General features: G+C 36.4%; 1 protein-coding gene across 2 annotated transcripts in view; it reads left to right on the forward strand.

The window, feature by feature from the left end:
• mdga2a (MAM domain containing glycosylphosphatidylinositol anchor 2a) overlaps positions 1-24,059 on the forward strand; it is a 145,905-nt gene that overhangs the window by 40,133 nt on the left and 81,713 nt on the right. For both annotated transcript variants that reach the window (XR_014625770.1, XM_084393785.1), the window contains exons 2-3: positions 10,640-10,779; positions 23,268-23,442. Coding sequence is in view for 1 of the 2 variants with exons in the window: in XM_084393785.1 (XP_084249911.1) it covers positions 10,640-10,779; positions 23,268-23,442 (315 nt within the window). In the remaining variant the exon portion in view is untranslated. The remainder of the gene's footprint in view (positions 1-10,639; positions 10,780-23,267; positions 23,443-24,059) is intronic.

The following is a 24,059-nucleotide window of genomic DNA, read 5'->3' on the forward strand; positions in this document are numbered from 1 at the left end:
GGCAACAAGTGACTGTTAAATATGTATTTGTCATTGAATCATTCATTCAAGAGATTTGTTCAAGATGCTGATTCATCCAGTAATGAAACAAGTTACGTCTTTGAGTGAGTTTAAAACTATTTGTTTTAAACAATTTTTTTAAAATATAATAATTAAGCATATTATTTGCCTAATGAAATGTTTAAAATCCTACAAAAATGTACTTCATCTCAAACTGGAAATGGCACTGGTTTAATAAAATGTCGATGAGTCATGGTGTGTGTCTCCTTCACACTTTGGATATTTGGGTGCATTGTCATGTTCACCTTAAAAGCAGGCCAGCAATATTGCCTGTCCTAATTACACAGAGAAATTATTTTAGTATGGCTAATAATATAGTATGAATTTAAACTAGAATAAGACTGCCTGAACTGATGGCTGGTTCACTATGAGATGATGAAAACAAATTTGAAATTGAATGTATCTCCCAAAAGGTTTTATAGTTGGCAAGTACACTGGTGATGTAATTAGAATCACAACAACAAGCTTTGCATCAGAATCATTGCTGTGAGAGACTTTAAACGAAATGAGCATCCATTTGAGGTCGGCTTTAATAACTTTGAATTAATGTACAACTTAAAAAAGAATGATGAAAGAGCTATGATATAGGGATACATATTTGTAATTGTCTTGGCATTTTGTTGTGTTGTAGACGTTTAGTCTCATACTTTATAAAATGAAGATGAAACCAAATGCATGTCTTTGTATAATGTACTGTAGATGAGAAAAAAAACTGTTCTGTTCTTAAGAAAGGACAGAAAGATGAGAACATGCTTCAGCACAGGTAGCCTGGGGCTACGTCACAAGTTTGACAGCTTTAAATAAAAAATAGAAAATGTAAAATCTCATTTATCATTAAGACATCTTTTTCGTTCCAGACCAATAGATCAAAGAATGCGAAGAATCAAAAATGTGTGAGCAATACTTGTTAGAATACATGCAGAGTTTGCCGATTCTAGCCTGAAAGGTCACTCACTACGCTGACGTGAATCTAGATCTAATTCATTACTATTTCAAAAGCCAAACAAACCAGACTTGTCAGCTGAAAGCCACAAAGCAGCCCGACGTCAACTGAGCTTGTCCTCAGACTCAGCAAAGCTGGCCCTCATGCTAAAAAACTTTTCAAATAAAGTTGAAATTAAGTTAAAGCATATGACCAGGATGGTGGAGTTTATTTTAATCAAATTCACTATGATTCATGAGGCCTTATGGATCAAAAGGCCAAAGGTGACTAGTAAGGTTTAAAAAAAATAATAATAATAATTGCATACTTGTATCAGCTCGGATGCTTGCGGAATAGAAAGAGTGACCTATTATGATCCTAGCAGTTAACTCAGAGCTGATGCGGTGGTAAATGAGCACAAAAAAGGACAAATCTGTTCTTCTAAAAAGCATAGCTAGGCATTTTGTATTATTGACATCATCTTTGTCTAACTGTGCATGTTATAGTGTCAAAATGCCTCGTATTAAAGAAAATATCTCAGCAATGAGAATGTGGCAACAACAGTGACCCGCTAAAATATGTGAGAGCCTGTGAAATGTTCTGTTAGTCTCATGCCTCATAAAATAGGAAAAAAAATTAAATGATAGAAACCTGAATAATTCAAAATAATTCTGTTAATTAATTCATTCTGTTAAATAATTAATCCTGTTTTGATATACACTACCGTTTAAAAGTTTGGGGTTAGTAAGTTTTGTTTTCTGTAAAAAATGACTACATTAAATCAACATTAAATTGATCAAAAGTGACAGTAAAGACTTTCATAGTGTTACAAAAGATTTCTTTTTTTAAATAAATACTGTCCTATTCATCAAAGAATTCTGAAAAAAATGTATCATGGTTTCCACAAAACATTGATAACCAGCACCAAGGCTGCTTTTAAATCTTTTATACATACATATACATACCCTCGGGGGAACCCCCACCGCCATTTTGAAGTGTGTTCAACTTTGTCAAGTGGAGGAGGGAGGTATATTTGGACAGACCCTTGACCCCTCGATTTTGAACGAGGAAGCGAGTATACTCAACATGTACACTTAAGTTCTGTATATATTAATATATTTATATTTAATATTTGTTTATATTGATTTTTTTGACAGCCCAAACATACATACCAGCCTATGGAATGGTGTGTATAACAAATTCAAATATGTAAAAAAATGCAAATAATAAATCATCTCCATTGCATATATTCCAAGGGATCAAGGGCTCCATTTTAACACATTTTAAGGGTTCCGCCAGTAGTGGGCACTCGTGCAACGTAAGCAGTGTCGTACAGCCGAGTGAATGAGACGGAGTGAAGTTATCGAGGGAAGGGCATACAAAATTGGACTTAAACACAGCCCTGATCAGCATATTAAAATGATTTCTGGAAGGATCATGTGACACTGAAGACTATGAAATTACAAAACATATATTTTAAATTGTAAAATTTGTTGTACCTAATCTTTAAATCGTATACTTGAATTTAAAAAAGTGATTAATGTTATTTGATACTACATACCAGTGCTAGATGTTGTATATAATAAAAAAAAATTGTTAAATAGATTAACTTTGCGTGGTTTGTGATGATTTATCAACATTTGATAATAAAATTAATTAATCCCCTGTTTTAAAAGTGTCTGCATTATGACACATTGCATTCAGACAAGACATTCTCATAATTGGTTTAGCCATCATGAGTTTTGAAATGAATTACCAAGCATGTGTTGAGTTCAGTGTGAGTTGAACTGAACAGAAGACTGCAGCTGTGCTGTCGGTAGGAATTTACTTGTGTACTTGCGTTTCATAAAGTTGAAGAAACACTGGCGTACGGATAGCACGAAAACATTTTGCTTTGTCACGATTCATCCTTGGCTAGAAGTTATTTCGGTTGTCTTTGTTCTTCCTCTTGGAAATATAAGTACTCAAAATGCAGCCCTTTATAATTATAGAAGACTTTGTGCACTCATTGTCAATTGAGCTTCATGGCCTTGGGTGGTGCCTCTGAGCTCCTCCACAATTAGCCATGTTCCCAGCATGATTAATATTAACCATTAGAAATAATCGGATATTTGAAATAGCACTGTCAATTCAGATGTGAATGTGTATATGGGCCTTTACAGAATTAGTGCCAGGCTAATGAAAAGTAATGACTCGTTTTGCAGTGCTTATTCAATCGAGCTCCTCTGCAAATGAAGGAGGAAGGAAATTCCATCAGCCCTCGGCCCGGCGGATTTGCCATCCAGTGCTGCCCCTCTCTTCCATTATTAGTCATCAAAATGAACGCATCATCAAACGACACACCCAAGACCTGGATGCTAATTTTCTTCAATGCAACCCTGCTGTAGAGGAGTTAACTCAGGTTAAACACTGTATGCACTTTATATTGACAAATGCACAGCGGGTTTGTCCTCTTCCGTGTGTCTCACATCCCCTCAGGCTGTAGAATGCTATGCATTGTATGAACAAGTGGGTTGCCAGGTTGGCTGGGGGTTAATCCTCACAGCTGGACAGCAGAGGGGCTCGGGCAACTGCAGTTGTCATAGCATGTGTATCAAAGTGATAAGCTCACTCCGCCCAATAGCTCGCTCCACCCAATAGGGCTATTATCCTTCTCTGCCTGTGTCTGATTAGAGTGATTGAGCAAAAGGAATCTGTTCGGTAAAAAAGGATTAATGTTTGCAAACAGAGGGTTTATGCTCTATTGCTGCACCCCACTGACATTTTTGACATTTAAACACTTTTCTTTTTTTTAAATGAGCATTAGCGGTCAACACATACAGTTTTGCAAATGCCAATGATATATTATATTATATTATATTATATTAATTCTTGACTATCAATCCATCCATCATAATACATATTACATTTATAATATATTTACAAAAAAAAAACAACTAATACATTAATTTGTTAAAGGTTTAATAGACTGCTACTAAGCTCTTCTGGTTAATTGGTCTTTATTAAATATATATATATATATATATATTGTTTTTAATGACTGAGATCATTTTAATTGTTAAACAAACATTGAGAATATATGCTGTTAAGCTAAGCTAAAAAATCTATTTGTTTTAAAATACATTACTTTCTTTAAAAAAAAACTTATGTAAATGTAATAATTTGACAGAATAGTTACTTTACCTGAAAGATGAAAATATGTCCTTTATGTTCATTGTATCCGTATAGTGTTTTGTGTTCTTTTTCATCCAGAATCCAATGCCAGACTTCTCAAATTATAAACAAATGCGTCTGCTGCACAGGAATAAAAAAGTCTCTCCGACAGCTTTATGCTTTTATGTCTGTTTCCATTATTGTTGGTAGCGGCAATTGAGAATGGCTTTCCATCAGTGTTCATTAGAATGTTTATTCCCATAACTATGACTCTAAATTTGAATGTGTTCTGTAATACCATGTGAGATGTTCACTTTTGTAACGTGATCAGAACGCAAATGTAACTAGCAATTTTCATCATACTACACAGCAGGGCTGGTCTTGACATCTTTTTTTTAGCCTTTCTACAGTATTTGATATAGTTCTCAATATGTTTTTTATTCAGTTTGCTCTGGAATGGATTGATTTTTTTTCCTAATCATTTCAAGCAAACAACCTTTGAAGTAAATTAGTGATTATTCTAATGAAACACTCTTTATTAAACTTAGGGCCAAAGAAAAAGCACATTAATAATGCAAAAAATTATTGAAAATACACTCACCTAAAGGATTATTAGGAACACCATACTAATTCTGTGTTTGACCCCCTTTCGCCTTCAGGACTGCCTTAATTCTACGTGGCATTGATTCAACAAGGTGCTGAAAGCATTCTTTAGAAATGTTGGCCCATATTGATAGGATAGCATCTTGCAGTTGATGGAGATTTGTGGGATGCACATCCAGGGCACGAAGCTCCCGTTCCACCACATCCCAAAGATGCTCTATTGGGTTGAGATCAGGTGACTGTGGGGGGCCATTTTAGTACAGTGAACTCATTGTCATGTTCAAGAAACCAATTTGAAATGATTCGAGCTTTGTGACATGGCGCATTATCCTGCTGGAAGTAGCCATCAGAGGATGGGTACATGGTGGTCATAAAGGGATGGACATGGTCAGAAACAATGCTCAGGTAGGCCGTGGCATTTAAACGATGCCCAATTGGCACTAAGGGGCCTAAAGTGTGCCAAGAAAACATCCCCCACACCATTACACCACCACCACCAGCCTGCACAGTGGTAACAAGGCATGATGGATCCATGTTCTCATTCTGTTTACGCCAAATTCTGACTCTACCATCTGAATGTCTCAACAGAAATCGAGACTCATCAGACCAGGCAACATTTTTCCAGTCTTCAACTGTCCAATTTTGGTGAACTTGTGCAAATTGTAGCCTCTTTTTCCTATTTGTAGTGGAGATGAGTGGTACCCGGTGGGGTCTTCTGCTGTTGTAGCCCATCCGCCTCAAGGTTGTGCATGTTGTGGCTTCACAAATGCTTCCCTGCATACCTCGGTTGTAACGAGTGGTTATTTCAGTCAAAGTTGCTCTTCTATCAGCTTGAATCAGTTGGCCCATTCTCCTCTGACCTCTAGCATCAACAAGGCATTTTCACCCACAGGACTGCCGCATACTGGATGTTTTTCCCTTTTCACACCATTCTTTGTAAACCCTAGAAATGGTTGTGCGTGAAAATCCCAGTAACTGAGCAGATTGCGAAATACTCAGACCGGCCCGTCTGGCACCAACAACCATGCCACGCTCAAACTTGCTTAAATCACCTTTCCTTCCCATTCTGACATTCAGTTTGGAGTTCAGGAGATTGTCTTGACCAGGACCACACCCCTAAATGCATTGAAGCAACTGCCATGTGATTGGTTGATTAGATAATTGCATTAATGAGAAATTGAACAGGTGTTCCTAATAATCCTTTAGGTGAGTGTATATCATAAATATTTTGTGTATATTGCCCACCCAGTCCACTGAAACCTCCTATGTGTATCCATGTTAACTGTTATTTGTTGGAGACTCCATAGATTCAGTTTATTGATACCCATTTTATGTATTATATAAGTGACTTGTCCTTGTTGTACTCACTGGTTTTCTGGATGAATTAGAAATTAACATGAATCGATCACTTTTAAACTAAAGCGTTTCTTAATTGTATCAGATAGTGATCATAAATCCTTGTTCCTCTCAATGGGACTGCAGGCACATGAACAATTTTGGATGGGGAAGCAGGCAGATATTACCATTGAAATCAAAGCTTGTTTGATTGGAAGGACATCCAAAAGCGCTTCAATTTCCCACGCAGGGTTGACTGCAATACAGAGCCAAACTTGAATCACCCTCCAGAGTGGATGAGGCAATCACACAGCCGCCGGTTTGATTGATCTGGGCAGGAAACTCCAACACGCGGCCCATCGGCTGCTTTCGGAGATACTAATAACACTCCAGGAAATTAAACTGAGAGTTCAGCCTTATTTATTTCATAGAATATGTACTCACATTCTCTAGACGGTGCTATACTTGACATGTAATGTGATGACAAGAGATTGGAGTGTTGATTTGTTGTGCATATGGATGCTATGGAAACATGATCTGATCTACAGGGCTTTTCAGATCCAGCAGTGGAAATCCATCGGACAGAATTAAGAAATGCTAATTGATTAATGACTAAAATGTCATGAGGGTTGGGCTAAAATATTCTGTTAGGGGATTCATTCCATGACAGGTGCACCGTTTGAGTCATTTGAAGAAGCAGAAATATTTCTATATACATTTTTATATTATATTAATTAAATTAATTACAGTATTTTTATATTTTATTATATAATTTTTTACGTTATATTCATTCATGCATTTCACAGTCATAGACATGTAAAATATATATTTTAATTGTATTAACACAATTAAATGTTAAATGATAAAATACTGTATACTGTGCTGTATATACCTGTATTCCATTCATTCATACTAGATCACTTATATTTATATAACAACCTAGGTACAGAAACATTCAGGCCCTCATGGTCAGATTGCGTGACAGTTTCTTCCCCCAAGCCATCAGACTCCTCAACTCCATGTGACTGGCCTGACAACTACACTCACACACATACATTTACATGAACTTTATCAATCTTTGAACATAAACTTTGCACATCTGCACACTCAAAAACTCTGTACAACTGTCTTGTCTATTTATTACCATGCCGTGTTCTATGCCAAATTTGTACTGTCTCATGCTGTTTGCACTGTCTACTCAGGTATGCACACACACTTTGTGTGCGTATAAATTTTCAATTCATAGTTTAGTTCTTAATATTAGTTCCTTTTTTAGCTCTTATTTAACTCTTTTATTTAGTCTATTTAATATAATTTAATTATATAGCCTACAGTTTAGTTTAGTAGTCCTGCGTCCAGTGTTTGTCTTATGTAGCACCATGGTCCTGGAGGAACGCGGTTTCATTTCACAGACTGTATAGAGCTGAAATGATCATTGAAATGATTTTTGACGCTAATTAAATCGTTTATTAAATTGATATGGTTAATTAAATAATTTAATACGTGTATGTGAGTTTTGACTTCCCTCTTCCACAACACTTATGAGATATGGAGGGAGGAAGTGACATAATTTAGGTCTTCAGAGGAGCCAACTTGCCAAGTTCTACTCTTATCTAACATTCAGAATATGTTGTTTTTTCATGCTTGACAGGATTCATAAAGAAAAACCTATTCACCCTGTCCCAAAATAGACATAAAAAATATATTTATTTAATGTTTCCTCTATTTATAGAAATGTTGTCATATTGTCGACTCTTGAATGCTTAAGATCTGAGGATGTATGGTAACTAGGGGTGTAAAAATATATTGTGTCACAATATATCGCAATACAAAAGTGCGATACAAAAAAAATTCAAGTTTACAGAGTTGTAGTGTCCGTACTACATTAAACTACTATAATGTTGAATAAAAGGTATAATAATGCAATGGGGGGATATTTGTGGGTCCTGATAATGCCAAAAGTTACCAGTAAAAAGTGGCCTACATTATTTTAAATATATATATATAGTCAGTGACAGAGAGCAAGCATATTGGTCTAAAATAATTCTGTATTTTCAGAATCATGAATATTTGTATTCTAGTGTCACTATTGTCCTGTGCATTGGTTTACTAGCACCAAGTCCAAGCCTATTCATTTCCACCCCCAATGTAATAACAAATTTAGCATTTTAATCAACAGTAAAAAAAATTGTTAACCTTTTACCGTATGTCTTGGAGTATCGAAATAATATTATATGGTGAGTTTAGTATCGTGATATGCATAGAATCATTACATGAGGGTATAGTTACAGTAACTATAGTAACCAAAGCAGCGGCCATTTTGGTTTGAAATATTCCACACCATCACAAGTCTAGAATATGTTGACATACTTATTTTTATTAATTTAGCTGGAAATAGCACAATGCAATGTATGTTAAAAAAAATGTCTAAGATGACTCAAGTAGGGTGTACTAAACACATGTTAGGACATTGGTCTGGTGTGAAAATATGAGTGCATTTGTGTTGACACTTGAAAGATTAGCAAACACTGATATGCCCTGGCATGTTGGGATGCCTGAGATGAATATCTGTTTGTAATGCTTATGTCAAATAATTCCCTCATGACGTTATCGCAGAACTCATATAGATAAGATAATCCACCTCTGCATATATGAGCGGTCTCCAGTCTGCAGGGAGCATCCAGATGTCGTAGTGTAGACGTCAGAAAGCACTCGATGCTCTTTAATCAATAATAATCCAAAGACCACCTTCTGCGTGTCCTTTTGAGGCCTGTTCAGTGATGTCTGCTTCCTGAATTCTTGACGTCATATGGAAGGACATTAGCACAGTCATATGGTGGGTTGTGAGATAGACACTGACTTTCTAAAAATAGATGGTGAGGACTAAAACTAGGACGATGCAGAGCAGGCAGCTGGCACACTGGAAGAGAATGCTTTTTTGTATGTGTTTTTTTTTTCTCCCCCCTTTTGTTTCATCTGGCATCCAGAAGGAGACCTTGCAACACAATGCATTCTGGCACAGTTTCCTGTCATTTCCTAAACTCTTTGCAGTAGCCTGGTGAGCACTATTAGATCTCTGAGATGTCTTCATTCCAGGTGGTGTCAGTCCTGATAACTTCTTTGTGCTTGTTACGCCCAGTCAAGGGAAAAGGGTGCAACATGAAAGACTCTGGAATGAAGTGAGTTTGGACCAACAATGATGAATTTATTGTCTTAAATTGGGACTCTAGATTCAGGAGCTGACTGGGCCAAAATAACAAACAACATTTTAAACTTAAACTTATTTTAAAACCTCGACACAAACTCTGCTCTATGCAATCAAACTCTCTCTGCTCTGAAGACAAGATGACTCCAGAGGAAGTGATGGCGTGCTTTTTAAAGTACTGTGCACCAATCAGGCCTGCAGGAACAAATCAGAAGACGTTCCTTGACAGACACACTCAGACACTCCCAAAACAACAGAAATATAACAAAACCATAGGGTCATAACAGTGCTCACCAGTGTTGGGGAACTTCTTTGAAACTGTATCGATCTATATAAGCTAGTAACAAAAAGTAGCTAACTACATTGAGGCTATATGTTCTTAAAACATTAACATACATTTAATTTATAATTTCATTAAATCATTTAATTCATTTAAATAATCAAATCCGAATCATTAAAAGTCAGTTTCTAAATTTATGACAAACAAATCTTATTATCCTTTATTAAAATTTGCATGTCTTCAAATCAACAATAATCAGCTAAGTAAAGTTCGAGTTTCAAGAACGTCCTTGTGTCATTTTTATTATTTATGGTCGTCAGTCATTTTACATGTTTCCCGCCCCTTTATCTCCTTGTTGTGATTGAGATTGTCTTTGTTGCCCCCTTTCATTCACTACTTTACTTGCGTTGGTACTTTTCATTTTGTTGCTCCGCAAAACTGGTGCTTGCTCACTCACTCATTTAAAAATGCATGTTTATAAGAATTGAAGTGGCTTTCAATATACTGAGATACCACAGCTTAGAGATACTGTGGTACTTTTTCCTGTATCACTGTAATGAATCTTTACAATAATGCAGTTAACAATGGAAAACCTGAAATGGCATCAATAAGAATATGTGAGTTTGTGTTAAAAAAAATTGCATCCTTGAAGTGCTTGGTAAGTGGATATTAGTGGAGGAAACATCATCAAGCAACCACACTGCAGTGCAGCGAGCTACGTTCTCCTGCTTAGAGGGGAAATCAATAATACAGGCACTTTTCTTCATCAGTCGCCTACGCATCTTCGAGATGTACTATAAGGTAATGCTTAGATGAGGGTATTTTTGTCTGTGAAATTGCTTGGAAATGCAAGTCCAATATTTTTCTACATACAGAGCAACTGGTGTAGTGCAAATTACAGTGAGGTGAATGATTGCAGTGCCTCACCTTGAATTTGATTTGGCTGAAAGCATCAGTCTCATGTGGCAGGGATTTTATTTCCCTCCATGACAGATTTCTGCAGTGTGGCTGGTTGATGATGCAACCTCAAATGATCCGGCAAACTGAACTATATCACTTTTTCATTTCTTCCCTAATGCAGCTCCCCCAAACGTTCGGATCATCCACTCTGGTCACGCATGCAACATTGAGGAGGAACGCTACACAGAGAGGGTGTACACCATCCGGGAGGGGGAGACTTTGGAGTTGACCTGTCTGGTGTCTGGGCATCCACGGCCACAGGTGAGGCTCTTGGTGTTTACTGACCTTTGTTGTTTTTCCATCGTCAGCATGATCATCGCAGGACTTCTAGTGGGTGAGATGGGATATTTGCACAAGATTAGAATTTGAAAATTTCATTCGCTGTGTCCGAAACCGAATACTTCCCAACTAGTATGCGAAAAAACAGTACGCCAACAGAGTAGTATGTCTGAACTCTGAATACATAAAAAAGTAAATGAAAAGTACCCAAACAACAAAGTTTGTTTTGGCTGTACAGCAGATACAGAAGAAAATAGTTCAGTGATGGTTAATTTTTGTTGTAAAAAAGTTTCTATATTTTTATATATAAGGCCGTTCTGGAGAAAACAGTGATGTCATCGTCATATAATGGGATAATCATATAATGGTGTCAAAGCAGCCAGATCAATAATGTTGTTGAATATTAAGTGTCCCCAACTAAGCAAGCCAAAAGCCAAAGGTGACAAAGGCGACTGTGGCAAGGAACCAAAACTCCATCAGGCGATAGTGCACATGTGATGGACTTAACTATCCCATGAGGCCACAGGAGATGATTTATGAATGGAAGTGAAGCGACGTAACTGACGCTGGCAGGTCACGTCATGTGATAGTAACAACATGGTGGATGTAGTACATTTGAATTTCATTCATACTTCCCACATTCATACCATATATACCAATGGTATATATACCATTATAAATCTTCACGTTTGGAATCAAATTGCAAGTATTCTATCTTATTCTGAATTAAAATAGAGTCAAGGAAGTGGAATTAAAAGGGTACCTCATAAATCTAAATAAGAAAAAATGATGAAAATGGTTGGAAATGGAAATTTGAGTTACAAAACATTCTGTGGTGTTGAAAAATACAATATAGTAGAATTTGATTCTCAGTGAACTTACTAGTATATTTATTATAGAGTGTGATGACTGGCACAGAATGAAGTGAGCGGGGTAAGATGTGCCGCCTCCTAAATATAGAAAATCTGCACCGTTTTTCACATGCAAGTCCATCATATACAACATCACATGCACATGATGCACATGAGAAATTTTACGAATTTTTTTCATGTCGAAGTACAAGTCGAAGTCCATCTCTGGCAAGACTTTGTTTTTTGCATGTCAAAGTATAAAGATGATATATATTGTCAAAATATATTTTTCTAACACAAGTTAATGAATTGCCTGTGTATAAAATTGTTTAAATTAGTTTATATTAATTCAATTTAGTTTAATTATATATGAAGAATTTCCAAAATGGTATCTTAGGGGTAAAGTGTGAAGCTTTGTATCCATATGCAGGAAATAATATTACAAATGCTATTACCAAAATATTCTGAAAATGTGAATAATTTGCAGGCAAATAGGACTTTGAAATCGGATTGTGTTTTAGAAAACTGCTTTTTCTCATTTATATTCATATTTTTATTTGAGATGTAAATTATTCAAGTATTCCGCAATGATTCAACTTACTCTTTGTCATGACGCAGCTTACCCCTAATGTGGGGCAGAATTTTTAAGTCATATTTCCTACCGTCCTATGTTACAGTTGCTTTCTTCTCATCCTGAAATGTTTTATTGTAGGAATACCATTCTCCTCTACTCTCCTCTTCCCTATATGTTACTCAGATATGAGCTAGTGTCAAAATAGGTAGGAATTATGCTATATTCGTTGCTACTGTGCATCCTAAATCAATGTTATGCTTCTTAGCTCAAGAGGACGCAATATAATCCTGAATAATATAACATTTTGATTATCACAGGATGATAACAACATTCTGTGTTTCTACTTCATGCACTCCCTGTATGTATCATTCATCTGTTACGCTCCTGGACTTGCTGCAGTACTCTCCATTTCACCCTCACTCAAGTGGTCTTAATTCTCTCAACGCCCCACTCCTCACCATATCTTGCAGAGGGCTTATCAGTCCCATAGCCTGTGTGCTGTTTTAGATAGGCAGCACTCTACGCCTCTCATCTTGGTCTCAGTGCTGCATTTTCAGTGGAGAGGAAGAGCAGTCTCACTGAGTTAGTGCAGGGGAAGAGACGGCCACGAGGGAAATCACTGAATCTGCACGACTGCAGAAGAGCTGAGTGATTCCCTGAGGAGCACTGTCAGACCTCAGAAAGCTAGGAAGAGTCGTAAAATCTAAATGTTTGCTAAAAAAAATCCTCCTGGCGCTGTGGTGTCATAGTTTTGAGGTAAGCCTTCATTTTGCATTCTACACACTTTCTGTAAGGAGTTAGCATTTTTTAGTTGTCCTGTGACGTTCTTTTCCTCACATCAGAGCCGCGCTGTCCATTTTGTTCGCTGCCCTGCAGCCAGGTTCCTGACCGGAGCAGAGGCACAAGAGATGAATAGGGTGGGCAGTGTGGGATGAGGTACACCTGAAGGTAATGGTGCCTCGTCACCGCTGCCTTTAAGTGCTAAGTGCATCTCTCCTCCGGCGGTTTGCATGCACAATGGGGCCCTGGGACGCCGAGCCACTGGAGGAAGCTGCCATCCCATGTGCCCCAGACCTGGAAGGGAGCAAGAAAGTCTATATTACCTGAAGAAATCTATCTGGTAACATTCCCATTCATCTTAATGTCAGATGATCGATGCCATAGGACTCCCTGGAAGTATTGTGAATTGAAATCGGCCATATCACTTCTGGAGACGTTTTTAGTTTTTTAGTTTTTCTCTCTCGAGTTAGTCGTAAATAGCTGTAAAACAAAATTGGGCACTGGTAAAACATTTAGTGAGATATTAGTGATAAATATATGCTGCTTGTAAAATTTTTTTAATTATTTTTCATTATTGGGTCTAGTTATGGTGCAGAAGTCTTTGTTAAAGAGTCATAAGCTGTGAACCACACCAACCAGCTATGAGGTGAATCTCAACATTGTAAACTGATTTGAAGCAAAAAAGTATTTGAAAATCAGACAAAAAGACAAAGGTACACGACTGTGTACTTAACAGCTGTAATTAATCTAATTGAAAACGATGGAGAAATATAAATATGGGAGTGGGCAGTTCTTTTGGCGCGATTTGCTTGTCGTGATTGGGCATCATGGGTAATGTAGTTTATCACCAGGAATTTATCACATGATTATTTCTTTCTTTTTTTTTTATAAGGCAGAAATTATGCATGTTGATGGCTTCAATATACCATATATTAACAACCTCACAGTAGGTTTATCTTTAAAGGTTTATCATTTATTGTTAAAAATCAATTCTCTTATGGAGAAAATGAATGTTATTTATACTTCCGGAACCCGACTGTTGCGTTTGGTTTGTAGGTTTTGTGTCCTACATAAAACATAAACACTATCAAATTCAACCAAAATACAATTTATGGATCAATTTATGCTTATAAATTACGTGTTTGATGACTAAAATTCAGGCAGTTTGTTATTTTAATTGTTTACGCAAGCACGTTTTGAGTTGTGTTGGTTCATGCAGAGGACGGTTTTTTTTTTTTTTTTGGCTGTGAAAACCCTAATGCATTTTGAATGTTCTGTGCTGCATTTGCCTCCCAGTCTTCATTGTAGAAAGATAGGAAGATTTTTGCTGGCAGCCTCATTTTGAATAAATGAACTTGTGCCACTTCTCATCTCATCTCCGACTTTTGCTGACTCCCTTACCTTGAGTGTAAATAAGGAAAGATTTTTAATGAATTAGATACTTTTTTCCACTTTAAAGCAGTCTTGCCATCTCTGCTTTTGGGACGTTAATGACAGTAAACATGAAATAGACTTTCTGGACCTATCCTATCACGTAATGCAGTAGGCTGTCGTAAATGTACTACAGGAACATTTACTATCTAAAATTTAAACTGGGTACCGGCACAGCTCAGTTCTGTGAGACAGTACAAACAAAACATCATACAGTTTTGATATGAAATGGATGAAGTGTCGAAGACCACCATGTGTAATTGTTAGAAACGAAATTTTAACATCGCAAATTGTTTATTTTTACTTTTTTATAATTGTCCCAGTCAAGCATGTATATACATATGCTACCAATAGTTCAAGTTCAGCAGGAGCTCTTTAGCCCCTGCTGTTTAATGCCGTAACTACACCATCTGGCCATAAACGTCTTTCTCTGTTGACGTCCATTCAGAATTATTCCCAGCAGCATATTCTGGCAGATTTTACTTTTTTAAATTTGATTGTTTCCCAAGATATCATGTCTTGTCAACTTGTTTAAATTTAAAGCTGCATTTGTGTATTGTTCCATGGATATTTCACAATACAAATAATGGACAGTACTTTTTTGTTTTGTTTTGTTTTATATTATTGTATTGTATTTAGTTTTTTATTTTATATTTTATTTAAACTTTGAAGCAGGACCAACCACTGAATTGACCAAATATGAATCAAAATGACACACAACTAGATATATGACAAAATATATGTCCGTCGTCTAGCACTGCGAATTGTGGCCAGACACACTCGCTGTGTGTCCTAATTACCACAGTTTTATTTATGGCTCTATTCCAGAATTTTTCTCTTCAAAATTAGCACCAGGGTCATCTTAGATGTATTTCTTACCATGCAGCAAAGCATATTAATCGGTAATTAACGTAAACCCTCAAAACATTCCTGTCTAAGGTTTCACCAACTCTTTGTTTCAGCTCTTCCATTACTGAACCAGTTCCCATAGATCCCACAGACAGTGAGTGGGCCAGAGAAAGATACACCCAGGGCTGCTTTATGATAGACTGAGGGGGCTGGAGGCTATATATAGCTCTTTTTATGGGCGCATTCTGTCTGCATTTGACACTGGGCCCGTCGTCACAGAACTCCCATCAGCGTTCTGGCTCAGGCGCTCCGTGGCACTGATCCACTTAATGCTGGCAGGGGAAGAAATCTCAGACTTGACAAATTTATGAGGATGAACGAAAAATGTTTGTACTTAAAAAAAGAAAAAAGAAGAAAAAAAAAAGAGTAGGCTACCTTCATTTTTCATAGTTACTTTTTTTTTTTTTATATGTGACTCTGGACCACAAAACCAGTCACATGGGTCAATTTTTTTAAATTGAGATTTATACATCATCTGAAAGCTGAATAAATAAGCTTTCCATTGATGCATGGTTTGCTATGATATGAATATTTGGCCGATATACAACTATTTGAAAATCTGGAATCTGAGGGTGCAAAAAAATCAAAACATTCAAAACATTGAGAAAATCGCCTTAAAATAATCCATTTATGTTCGCGATTATGCTGCATTCACTCACAAAAATAAATGTTTTATATATTTATGGTAGGAAATTTACAAAATATCTTCATGGAACATGATCTTTACTTAACATCCTAATGATTTTTGGCATAAAAAAAAAATCGATAATTTTGACCCATACAATGTATTGTTGGCTATTGCCTCAAATATACTCGTGACGTGCGACTTATGACTGGTTTTGTGATCCAGGGTCACATATACACCTATTTTATGATATTACCAAATCCTTAATAGGGATAGTTCACCCATAAATGAAAATTCTGTCATCATTTACTCACCCTTATGCCGTTTTTCTTTCTTCTGCGGAACTAAAAATAAGATATTTGATGAATGTGAAAGTCATTGTCCATCACTTTCAAGCTCCATAAAGGCAGCATGAAAGAGTTCCATACATGAGGTTTGTTGTTATTAGTGAATATCCACTTAAATATAGGTTTTCATCATAAAGTAACTGGATCACTTCAGAAGATTGGAGTTGCATGGATTAAGTTTACACTTGAAAACTTGGACCCCATTGAATTTCAGTTTATGGATAAAATGTAAAATATTCTTCAAAATATATATATTTTTTGTTAAAACGTTTTTTGTATGTATATTTTTTTATATATATTGGATAAAATTAATCCAAACCAAATATATTGGACCCCATTGACTTTCCTTGTATGGACAAAACAACAGACTACAGAGAGTCATACAGGTTTGGAACGACATTTGGAGGGACATTAGTTATTGAGGACAGAGGTGACCTAGACCTTTAAAGTGAAATCCTGAGTTACAATTACTGTAATTTGAACATTTCCTTTCCTTCCTTTACTCTGAAACAATATTTTCCTTTCTATTACATGGCATGGGTTCTGGAGGACTGTCATTTCCACTGCTGTATGACTATTTATGGAGACACTTTGGTTGTGAAGACAGTGGGCTGCTGTCAAATTGTTTTCACTCTCTACCCCAACATATCGCTTGAGTCATGCTCTCTACTAACACAGAAACAAATAATAAAACAGAGGTTTTTGATTTATGTCCTACTTTTTTATTTCATTCATTCCCAAAGTTGCGAATTTATACATTAAATGAAGGAAGTTAAAGTACAATAAGTCTTAAGGATTTGCCTGGGTCATCTTTTCTTACGTGTTGTACTGAATTGCTGCCACATAATGCACGAAGAATTATTCAGTTTCACTTTGTCCCCTCTGAAAGTAGAAATTCCTATTTGTGCGCTGTCAGCTATAGCCCACCTCAATACATGCAGACGTACAGGGCTAAGCACTTTTCTTTAGCTGCCTTATTTCCTGTCTGAGCTCACAAAGAAAGCCGGCGTATCTAAGCCCCACGAGTTCCAATACGCCGTTATTCCCGACCAACATCCAATACGTGTGTAAACAAATCTGCCCACCCTCCATCCTCAGCAAAGCATGAAATGGATTTCTTTCTGTCACTTCCAAAGGTTACGACTCTGTTGGACTTCAAACCGCTGTTTTTTTTTTTTTTTCTTCATAGACCTTCGTGAAAGGAAAACCGAGGACCACGCTCTTAAAAATGAAGATTCTTTATTGGCACCCAAGGGTCTTTGTAGAACCTTTCCACAGCAAAAAAAAAAAGGTTCTTTATATTTGAAACAAGCTCTATAGATAATTAAAACGTTTGGTGAACCCGAAATGATTTGTCTATGGCATCACTGTGAAACCCCCCTTTTGGAACCTTAATTTTTAAGAGTGTAGGCGTGCGTAGCAGTGCGTAGTCTTTTAAAATTGCAGAGCTGAAAATGCTTTCAATTAGTAAGAGCGGGGCTAATAGTTGGGGTGAAGGAGAAGTTGCTACTTGCAAGAAGAAGGCGGAGCTTTGATCTTTGTTGCTGGACTCAAGCTGAGTTGCTCCCGCCTCTGAGGTTCTTGAGCAGCAGGGATGATAAAGGGGGGTTCTGTTGTAATGTAGGTCATCTACACAGTAAGTCTCACTCAGGACCCGGTAAGGCCAAGCCAGGCCTGAATGGCCAATTTGCTCCACTTGTCTGGCTGGTTGGCAGATAGAGTGTACACAGAGGGAGCTACAGAATCTCTCTCTCTCTCTCTCTCTCTCTCCTCTATGCCCGGCTGAGCTCCATGTGCTGCGTTCTTTCCCTCATCTCTCCATGCTTTCTTCTGGGTTATACTATATTTGTGTGTGGGTGTTGATGTCAAAAATGTAAGCTAATTGCAATTTGAGATGTACACAATATTTGTTTGTTTGTTTACCATGAAAAATGTTTGCCATATTACATTTTAATGAGGCAATTAAGTAAGACAATAATAGACTAGGGTCACGTTGTTTTAAAAATTGGCATTTATGTATTTAATATATTTACTGTTTTGATAGTCTGTAGTCCTATTCAGGCTGTAAATGTATTCCATTAGCGAACATGATATAATTTCAACATTTGAAATTATGATTTAACTGCTTTCCGAATCAAAAATCTTGGTGTACTGTGGGCTGAATTTCCTGCTGTTTGCAGACACGCTTCAGCTTCGTGTTATAATTTAAATCAATTTTGAATTGACGAGTTTACAAGAATGAATCGATAGAAGAAAACAAATATCTATGTTTCACAGCCATACTATTTGAAACTATGTGATATGGAAAGCAAAAAAGGCTATTTTGAAAAATGGGGACTTGTATTAGAGAAAATCATGTTAGAGATGGGCCACTTATAATAAAGTTTGATTTATAAACCTGTAGTGTATACCAAGACAGACCACATCAAATAAACTTCCAGGCTGTCAGATGACAGAACTCCTTTGTCCTCTGTGAATTAATTGGCATCCAAATTCATGACATACAGATTTTGTTTTACAGACATCCTGCTGAGAAATAATTACCGTCCAAATACAGCTTATGCCATGTATTGATCTGGAGATCAGATCTGTGGCAGAGTATTTGCTCATTTCCAAGTCAAAACTTAAACGTAAACAGTAGCATCACAGTTAGAAATGTTCTAAAGTTATTTAAAGGAGACATATCATGCTTTTAAATCGTTCCTTTTTTACATATAAATCATACATTTGTAGTCTATATAAAGCGGAACTGCAATGCTTGGGTCTGAATTCCTCATTATTATAGCTCCACAGACCCCTTTTCTACCCCTTTTCTGATGTGCGTCTGAGAGCAACTCGTTTTGGTGCGGTCTCTTTAAATACAATTGAGACACTTCATACCCCGCCCCCTCTCCAGGTTGCAGAGGTGACACTTGGTTCAACTCCACCCCGTTTGGCCATTTTTGTAGTTTGATAGCAGAGATACGATTATCTAGCGGCACAGAAACCTTTTATTCACACGTTATTAACAAAATGTCAACAACGGAAGACTTGTCCAGCCAGCCTTACATGTTAGAGCCAGAGTCGGAGCCGAAGCGAGATGAAAATGAAGACAACGAACCTGCAGAACAACGTCTTCATATGGATGTATCGCAATGGTGTGTTACTTCCGACCTTTTACCACCGTGTCGATTTATTTTGATTAATATGTGCGAGGGAGAGAGAGCAAGACAGCGTCTAGTTTGGAGACGGTGAAGTCTTGTTTACACTTTCGCCTGGCTCCGAAGAGAGAGAGAGTGTGCGCGTGCGACCGGGTCTCTCTCTCTGCTCGTTCTTTCAGTTAAACATGCGCCCTGTCACAAGCACAGCAGTTCATCTACATTAGACGGTGTAATGAAGCGTGTGGGTTACTACATCCAACAACCGAACATTTTAACTTACCCTCTCCTAACTTCTGCATCCTTTAGCTTGGACTACAAAATTGCAGCAAGAAATAAAAATGGCGGATTGCTGAAGTGTTGGGCTGGAAGTCAATGTCCTTATTTGGCAGTTCCGCTGCAAATACTGTGACGTAATAGTTCAAAAAACGTCATAGAGAACAGAAAAATCGGAACAGGTTGAAAAATATGACCAAAACAGAATATAAAGATATCAACGAAGCACCTGAAGAGAATAATTTCAACTTTTCTGTACTTCTAAACACTCCAAATATACAACAATATGCATTTAAGCGCTAAAAAAGTGGGTTTAGCACGATATGTCCCCTTTAAGTCATTTAGTTGCTATTTTTCATTAAACTCATTACACAGTGAAATGATGGAACAAACCACCACTCTGTATGTTGCAGGGGGACGCAACTCTTCTGCTTTGTTCTGAACTATTTTCATTCATGAAACAGAGCAAGACACAGTCAAAATGGACAAAACTGTGTTTACAATTATTTTTAATATCAACTTATTGTTTATTAAACTATTGTATTAAGTGGAATCTTACATTTGCAATCGTGCTGATATTCGGGAAAAACATGCAGCACTTTTGTTCGTGTGATATTGCTTAAATATATCATAATATAAAAACAAAAAAGATAAAATCTCATGTGGGGAAAATTCATATCTTGAATTTTGCTGGCATTTTTATTAATTTTGGTGGCATTTTTGACCCGGCACAACAGATTTTTTACACCAGCGCCAAACTTGCTTGTTGTTAAGCTTAATGTAAGGCTATTGTCTAGTTATGCTGTCTCTATGTAGATATTTTAATAGTAGTCTAATTTGACAGCAGTGACAAACAATGCCGAAGCAGAGGGTAAAAACTATCATTACCTGGCTGTTACCAGTGAATGCTGCAGCGGGACGTGAATTCTGCTCCGCTTGATTTGCCCAAGTATGTACGACTGTGTCTTGCATAACTACAAACCACGCCCCTTACCTCAAGTTACGCCCCCTACAATGCCATTCGGGATGTTATCAGAGCCCCTCCCTCTGAAATCGCTGATGTCCTCACTAGTACTGCTCTTCTTCTACTTCACTTTCCTCGCTTCCAGCTGTAGAAGTGATGGGGGACTGAAAGTGCAAAATTTTCATAACACTATAAATGTGTTTAAAATAAAGTAGATTAGAAGATGTCTAATAAATCCAAATTCTATATGGTTTTTTATTCCTTTTTATATCTTTAATAACATCGGAGACCTCTCTTTTATCTTAAAATGTAATTATATGTATAATAAACTCCCGGTTAAACTTTCTAATTTTCATCAGCAGGTTCTTCTTGCATGGAAATTGTGTTACATCCACAATTTCTCACCACACAAAACTCCTATGTGGAATAATATGAATATAACTGTTAGGAATAAATCTCTTTTTTCCAATTGGTTTAATAGAGGTTTAATTTATATCCTTTTGTTTATTTGATCATTCTGATAACATCATGTCTAATGAACGCTTCATGACTGTCCATGACTTCCATATTCCTTTTAAAGAATATAATACCGTGCTTAAAGCTATGCCTACAGGTCTAGTGCAACTGGTTAAGAACCATATATTATACAACTAGAAAGATACAAAGGAGTCTGCTTTGTTATTGGACGGTATTATCATTAGCAAACATATCCGCCATATGATTCAGAAAAGAGACCAAATTTGCCCTAGTGGTAGATCCCATTGGGCTGCCTTAATTCGCAAAATCAGCTGGAGAAGAGCAAGGTTGTTGCCCCATAATTATTTTATTCCTAACAAGACCAAAGAAGTTCACTTTAAAATATTGCATAAGATATACTCTGTTAATTCAAAGGTGTCCAAATATGTTGATATTCCTAGTACTTGTACGTTTTGTGGTCACGAAGATGAATTTATACATTTTTGTTATTTATGAATTTATCATATATTTAAGATAATAACATTTATTCAATTCTTGCAAATTGGTTCAGAAGTTTTGGTCTAACATATATTTTATTTCAATAAAAAACCCATTTATGCACAATCTTTTAATTTGAAAGATATTATTTGTTATTACACTGACTCCAACAAACCTAAAGAATATATTTCTAACTTCTTTTTATTTTGTTTGGCAATTTTTTCATCAACAGAAACTGATGGGCTCGCTTCCTACTCTCTCACATTTTTTGATAGACTCACAGCTTAAACATTTTTAGTTTATCTACCAATGAAAAAATTGTGATAGATTCCCGAAACAATATGAACAATTCTTTGTAATGGCACTGAAGGTAATATTTAACCAGCTTTCTCTCATATATTGATTGTTTTTGTCCTCCCTCTTCTTCTTCTGATTATCTATCTCTTGTTAGTATTGTTTCCCTATAAAAAATGTATGCTACTTAACATTTTTTCTCTCTTTATCCCTTGTCTTTTATTTGTCCTCTTCATATGTAAATATTTATTAATACGTCCTTTAGATATCTGACTTTACATATAAATGGTTTTTGACCTGTTATAACTGTTTATATTTGAATATATTTCTTGAATAAAAAAAAAAAAACGTCACTTTCCTCGCTTTTTAAGCTTCACTATCGCCACCTAGTGAAAAAGGCATACAAATCGTATAACATAGATCACCAGACACCGTAGTCATCATGTTTGATTTTAAAGTATTTTAATTATGAAACTCTGCAGTAAATGTTATCCTTATGGAAGGGGTAGGTTTAGGGTAAGGTTTAGATGTGGAGGGTAGGTTTTTAACTATAATTACCATGAGTCTGTTATAATTTGATAGTAGGCGTTTATTTTAAGTTTTACTAGCAGCTGTTATTTCATACTTAATAAGATTTGAAAGCAATATAAGCTCCTCTTACAAACATTTCAATCATAAAATATAAAATAATTTACTTCAAAAGATTGTTTTAGTATATGACACCCGCTTGTTTCTTTGTGGGAGACGTAACTTGTAGGTGTAGCAGGGGCGTGCAGTATTGCGGGACAGCCTTCTCGATTTGTGTGCTGCAGTTTTTGGGCACACACTTTATGAAGAATTGATGCCATTGGCCAAATTTAAATAAAAAATAAAATAAAGTCTTGCAAATAAGGCACTTATCTAGTCAGAGACCAAAAGTCTCTGTAATAAAATAAAATATAAATATAAGATGGAAAACTTAAACTTAAATGAAATTTGGAAATGTTGCCTTGACAACTAACTAGATTGTTTAAGTTTAAGTTAAATAGAAATAGATAACGTTAAATAGAAATAAAAATATTATTAAATACCATAATAGAATGTGAATAATAATTTAAAAAAATACTAAAAGAACACTGTTCAATGTTAACTTTTTAACTCAACAATATTATAATTTTGTCTTTTTTTATATCATTATTTACCATGTTTAAAGATATATGAGCCAATTTGCTTCACCAGAGACAGACTAGGAGATGTGAACTTTGACTAGTTTAAACCACTAGCTTATGATTCTCTTTTCAAGCTGATGTTATTTTTGTTTCTCTCTCTCTCTCTTTGTTTCACGTCAGATACGATGGACCAAGACAGCAGGCAGTGCTACTGACCGCTTCCAGGACTCCAGCGTATTCAATGAGACACTGCGCATAACCCGCATCCAGAGGCACCAGGGCGGTCGTTATTACTGTAAGGCTGAGAACGGACTCGGCACTCCCGCCATCAAATCCATCCGAGTGGATGTCTACTGTGAGTTAACAAGCTCATCCGCCCGTCGGCAGAAAACCACACACTCTTGCAAGTCATAGCTTGGTATTAGCCTTTGCTGACTATGTCTGCGTCTCTCTTTAGATGCATACCTTGATTCAGCTCTTCACTTAAATCCTTAAGTTACCAATCACATAAGCAGTTGGAAAGACACTTATAAGCAAAAGTGTTTGCTGCACCTCTGGGTTCATTGTTGACTGTATATTGTCACCTCAAATTTTATAAACTAATAAAGAAAAGGAAAAATGCAGTCCTTCTGATTGTAGCATTTAAACATATGCTATATCAAATCATATATTTATTTATATTACAATTAAGGATTTTTAATTGAGCATTTTTAATTATATACCTTTAAGCTTGTTAAAGGCAGGGTAGGTAGGACTATATAAAAATAAAAGATCCAAATTTGTTAAAACTTTCTATATATATCAATACATAATTAAAATGTAAGTACTCTGAAAAAAAGAGTATAAAAATCAAGTGACTCTAGACCGTTTAATCTGTATTAAACACAGCTCATTATTTCGATTCGGGACGAATCAAAGGATTGGCTTAGGCGACTGTCACTCTCTCTCGCAACCATGGCAACCACCCTTTTG

This window comes from Rutilus rutilus, assembly GCF_951802725.1.
Source record: "Rutilus rutilus genome assembly, chromosome: 21".
NCBI lineage: Eukaryota > Metazoa > Chordata > Actinopteri > Cypriniformes > Leuciscidae > Rutilus > Rutilus rutilus.